The sequence below is a fragment of the Apium graveolens genome, unplaced genomic scaffold, assembly GCF_009905375.1.
Source record: "Apium graveolens cultivar Ventura unplaced genomic scaffold, ASM990537v1 ctg8135, whole genome shotgun sequence".
NCBI classification, from domain to species: domain Eukaryota; kingdom Viridiplantae; phylum Streptophyta; class Magnoliopsida; order Apiales; family Apiaceae; genus Apium; species Apium graveolens.
In genome coordinates, this window is record NW_027420916.1 from 59224 (window position 1) to 65123 (window position 5900).

General features: G+C 32.0%; 1 protein-coding gene across 1 annotated transcript; it reads left to right on the top strand.

The window, feature by feature from the left end:
* The first annotated feature begins 4190 nt into the window (after positions 1-4190).
* LOC141704695 (uncharacterized) lies at positions 4191-5171 on the top strand. The gene has a single exon (XM_074507885.1). It carries the CDS (start codon positions 4191-4193, stop codon positions 5169-5171), a length of 981 nt encoding a protein of 326 aa, XP_074363986.1.
* Positions 5172-5900: the final 729 nt, after the last annotated feature.

Consider the following 5900-nt stretch of genomic DNA (forward strand, 5'->3'; position numbering starts at 1 on the left):
AAAAAGTAATTAATTAAAAATAAATAAATTAATATTATTACGTAACACATATTCTTGGAATGGTAAGAATACAAAAGTACAAAAAATGAATACAAAAGGACTACTTTATATATAAATATTGTCAATAAAGGGTTGATGTATTATTTGATGTTTTACCTGTTAAGTAACTGGTTGTTCTAGAACCTTAAGGTGGTAGAGAAAGTTTTGAATATGATCTTATACTCTCTAACACTTCCATCAATCGTATGATACGTTTCGTTACGATTGACAACGACAAATACAACCAACACTAATACCAACAACAAATATTTATATTAAATAAATGGTGGTGGGAGTACTCGAAACCGAGTTCCTCCCTAAATTTAGCTCTGATATCATTTTAAGTAACCAGAGCAGTATTATGCATAAAGCCCGGTGATTAGAAGACTTCGGAAACTAGAGATGTTGTACATAGTTCAAGAAGCTCACAAGCAAACATAGGTTGAAAATAATTTCAGAATCAAACACAATCTATTTTAATGCACTCATTGAGTGTGTATCTATATATTCTTAATGACTACTCCTTAATTTACCCATTTTTCAAATGGGTACCCATAACCCATATTAAGTATAAAATCACTAGATCCATGGATATATCCACAAAATTTACCTAATGGGTAAATAAATTTACCCATGACCCATATTAAGTATAAAATCTATATATCCATGGATATATCCATATAAGTTTACCCATTTTCTTACCCATCAAAACACTAAACATGGAAAAAATTTGAATTTTAAAATTTAAACATCTTATCTAAGTAAAGATTTGCATGATTTTCTCACATATGTTACAACACTAATTCAATGATAATTATTGGTTTCCTTATCTCTCATTCTTTATTTACACATTCAATTGTTTTTTTTTTTGAAATTCAAATTTCCTTAATTATCTCATATCCAATCAAATTACCCAATTAATATTATATGTGTGCTACTCAAGATCCACAATTTTAGCCACGAATACGATAAAGCTATCTATTCAAATATATCTACCTTCAAAAACCACTATTTCAAATTATATCAGACATTTATCTCTCTCATTCTTCTATTTTCAATTTTTTTTCTTTTTATTCGACTTTTTGCTCTCTTTTTTTTGTAATTTTAGTATAATTTTTTGTATTGATTTGATATGTCATTTCTTTTACTCTTTTTTTTTGTAATTTTAGTATATTTTTTTGTATTGATTTGGTATGTTTGTATAAATATTCTTAATCTACATTTATAATTTGAAATTCAAAAAGCAAGTTATCTATCGAAAAAGATTTTAGACTAATCAATCATGCATGATTTACTCCTTTATTTGTTATATTTTTAAATTTTGAATTTCATACTTATCTATAGAAACTATCACTCCTTGATTTGTAAATTGAGTTAAATTATTGATATATATACGTCTGTTATTCTTCTTCTCTCAAATTTCATATCTCAGAATCTCATTTTCTCTCTTTCTTTTTGCAGGTTACATGTAGATTTTAATTGAGTTTCATCTGCTAATGAACAAACAGGTTAGTACATCATAGTTCTTCTTTTTTCTGTTTTTCTTTTAATTCGTCCCTGCACTCCTTTCTTTATGTAATTTTAGTGTTGTTTTTTGTATTGATAATATGTTTGTACTATTTCCAAGCATTGTTGGGTTAAGAATCCTTGGAGGTCTGTTAGTTATGTCATGAGGGATTTTGTTGTTATTTTGGTATTGCTGACGATGGCATTGCACTATGAGCATTACGTCATTTTGTAAAATATTACAAAGGTGAGTTCCTGCAGGAGAATCAGCCACAGAACTCACCATCAGAACCATGGAAATATTGAGAAGGATGAATTTTGGGTTCGTGTAAAGTTTCTTTACTCTCATACTCATAACTCAAGAATTGTTTTTTCACAGTTTTTTATAATAAAATGTGCATCAATGTTTTTTATTTTGGTTTCAGCTACTAGAAAAGATATACAAAAGTCTGTCAGTCCACATTAAACTTCTGAAATTCAAGATTCATTTTCCCATATTTGCATATCTTCATATCTGGTGAGAAATCATCTCTGTTTTGATAGAAGCTAACATATGTTTCTAAGTTCTTAGAACATAAAAGCTCATAATTTCTATGTATAATCTGCATAAATAACATATCAACAAAAGTCCAGGGAAGAAAGGTTCACAGTTCAACCCATATAGTGATATATTTCACCTGAGTGAGAAGAATTTGGTGGTAACGTCGACATTGTGTTGGACTGCAATGCTAGCTTTCCTTGGCTACATGGCTAATACATTTGGCTAGGACTACTGCAGTTAATACTATTAAATTGCAGTGATATTGCACCTTATATCATCTATCATGCAAAGAAGTGCTGATGCGATTGGCAATGATGGAGGAAGCTAATGCTAGAGGAATGAATTGAAGTTTAACTGTAATGCCATATTTCAGTGTTAGTGTATGTGATTTTTGCTAATTTGTAGTCTGTTGCTTAGTGAGCTTCAATTTTCTAAATTATGACCAAGTAATGTATGTAAAATTCGTAATTTTATTTTTAATTTATTTATTAGAAATTAGATATTAATTTGTCTAGATAAATATTTTAAAATTAGAATATTCTGAAAACATTTTGTGCAAGGTAGTTGATTTGTGAAAAGATTTGTTATTTGTGGAAATAAGTGTAAGAATAATTTAGAAAATCGAAATTTTTTTAGTTTAGGTAATTGTGTGTATCAAATATTTTATTTATGGAATTTACTTGGAGAGGTTGTAAATCTTTAGGAGGAAATATTATTATTTCCTAGTTGAGATATAGGGTTTTGTATCGTTATAAATACACCATATTCGTATTCCTTGTTTTTATCATTAAAATTCGTAGGACTTTCTCAGCAAAAATCAGCTGTCTTGTAAAATTCGTAGAAAATTCATCGTAAGTCAGAATTCAGTGATTCTGGACTTTTCAGAAAGGTCTTTTCGTTATCTTCAGCTTTCGTGTTTTCCAAGAAAATATCGTTTAGAGGGTCAAAAAGAGTAAATTCAGATCTGGTCAGGCTTTGAGGTAAGTACCTTTTGACTTACTTTTAAATTTCCGAAAAGATATTTCAGTTCTGTTTTTAATTTCATATAAGATATAAAAACTTTGATTTCGAAATTATAAGATATAAGTATTTGTGAATTTTAGAACCCAGTCTCTACGTTTTCGAACCGTTCGTAATTTACGCTATAGTTCCGGAACTAGCCTTAGATACCCTTAGTAGGCGCACAAGTGTGCAACTTTAGATACCTATTAAGGGCGCGTAATTATTGAACTTTAGATGCCGACCACTGGCAAAGTGTGGTATAAAGAATAAGAATAAGAATTAGATGCCGGCTACTGGCAAAGTGTGGCCGTAGATCAAGACTGTGGTATTTATAAGAATTATCGTTTCGTTCTGTTTTATTCTGCTCAGATCTGTTATAAAATCTGTACTGTTATAAATTCTGCTCTGTTCTGTTTTAAATTCTGAATTTTAAAATATAAAACTTTGGGTTGGATTTATTTTAGAAAATGTTTTACAAAATTATTATTGTTTTAAGAAAAATCGTTTTATCAAAACACCCATTGTTTTTCTGTTTAAAAGTTAGTCAATTTGTACTTGCTGAGCTGTGTAGCTCACCCCTTTTAACATTTCAGGTTCGGAATTTGGAGCATATTAAGATTAAGGAATGAGAACTATGTGGAGATCTGTGCTGCTTCGTTTTGTGCTATTTGAATTAGAATAAAGATTTTGTTTTTAGAGAAGAAATTTAATTATCTGTTAGACAATTATTATCGGATTTGTGGAGCTGCGTCTCTATTTTTATGATTTTGATTATTGAGTTTGACCGCTGCTTTGAATTTCGTGATCTATTAGAATTATCGAGTAATAATATATTTTATTTTTAGTTTTCGATTTAGAATTTAATAGTCCGGAAGTGTGGATCGTTACAGTTGGTATCAAGAGCAGGCTGTCCTTCGGAGTGTATTAGGTATGGGACTAGTACATTCCCTAGGATGCGATCCTTTAGACTATCGTATAGGTCTTAGAAAATTATTTTGGATTTAGGGCATTTATTTGTGTGATTATTTGATATGTTTGACTTTTGTGTTTTTTTTGATTATTGACTATAAGTTTAGAATTTGTTTTGTGTGTTCTAGTAAAGATGGATGGAGAAAATCAGAACAACAATGAAAATCAGGGCAATAATGATGAAGGAGGAAACGTCTTTGACCAGCTGGCTGAAACTCTAGCTGTACTTGTGAATCAGCAACCGAAGCCCAACATCGTCTCTCAATTCAAGCGTTTGAACCCGCCAACTTTTGATGGAGCTACAGACCCGGCTATCGTTGAGATGTGGATCCAAGAGATGGAAAAAGCTTTCGGACTTCTGGGGAGCAATGAGGAACAGAAGGTGACCTTAGCTGTGTACCAATTGCAAGGAAGCGCTTACGACTGGTGGCTTATGGAAAAGAGGAAGAATGAGACGACAAATCTTGAAGAAAATCATGAACCGTACACTTGGGCAAAGTTCAAGAAGGCTTTAGAGGACAAGTACTTTCCGAGAACAGTTCGTCTGCAGAAAGAGAGGGACTTCATTCGACTTCAACAAGGTGGAAGAACCGTCATTGAATACGAAGCAGAATTTGCAAAGCTTGCGAAGTACGCGTCGACCCTAGTAGCAGATGAGAGCAGTCGAGCACGAAGATTAGAGGAGGGACTTCGAAGTGACATCAGGAATTCAGTGGCGTCGTTTGAACTTCAGACGTACGAGGCTGTCCTCAACAAGGCGTTAGTGATCGAAAGGGGCTTGGCAGAATCTGAAAAGGCGTCTGGCAGTTGGAATAAGAGGCGGTTCACTCAAACTAGTGGGCAATCTTTTCAAGGGGGACCACTCAAGAAGCCACACGTGTACGATAACATCGGGGGTCAAGGTGATCGAGAGACGTGTACCAGGTGCGGCAAGAATCATCCGGACAAAGTCTGTCGTTGGAATACAGGTGCTTGTTTTCATTGCGGAGAAGTAGGACATAAGATTTCGAATTGTCCGCACAATCCGCCACCGCCACCAAGGAAGGAAGCAGATAACAAGATGGGCAAAGGACGTGTGTTTCAGCTGACAGGAAATGACAACTATCGCAATTAAGGTATGATTTCTTTTCTTTAGTGACTTATTTAATTTATTTATGTTATGTGAATTTGGGGACCAAATTCTTTTAAGGAGGGAAGAATGTAAAATTCGTAATTTTATTTTTAATTTATTTATTAGAAATTAGATATTAATTTGTCTAGATAAATATTTTAAAATTAGAATATTCTGAAAACATTTTGTGCAAGGTAGTTGATTTGTGAAAAGATTTGTTATTTGTGGAAATAAGTGTAAGAATAATTTAGAAAATCGAAATTTTTTTAGTTTAGGTAATTGTGTGTATCAAATATTTTATTTATGGAATTTACTTGGAGAGGTTGTAAATCTTTAGGAGGAAATATTATTATTTCCTAGTTGAGATATAGGGTTTTGTATCGTTATAAATACACCATATTCGTATTCCTTGTTTTTATCATTAAAATTCGTAGGACTTTCTCAGCAAAAATCAGCTGTCTTGTAAAATTCGTAGAAAATTCATCGTAAGTCAGAATTCAGTGATTCTGGACTTTTCAGAAAGGTCTTTTCGTTATCTTCAGCTTTCGTGTTTCGTGTTTTCCAAGAAAATATCGTTTAGAGGGTCAAAAAGAGTAAATTCAGATCTGGTCAGGCTTTGAGGTAAGTACCTTTTGACTTACTTTTAAATTTCCGAAAAGATATTTCAGTTCTGTTTTTAATTTCATATAAGATATAAAAACTTTGATTTCGAAATTATAAGATATAAGTATT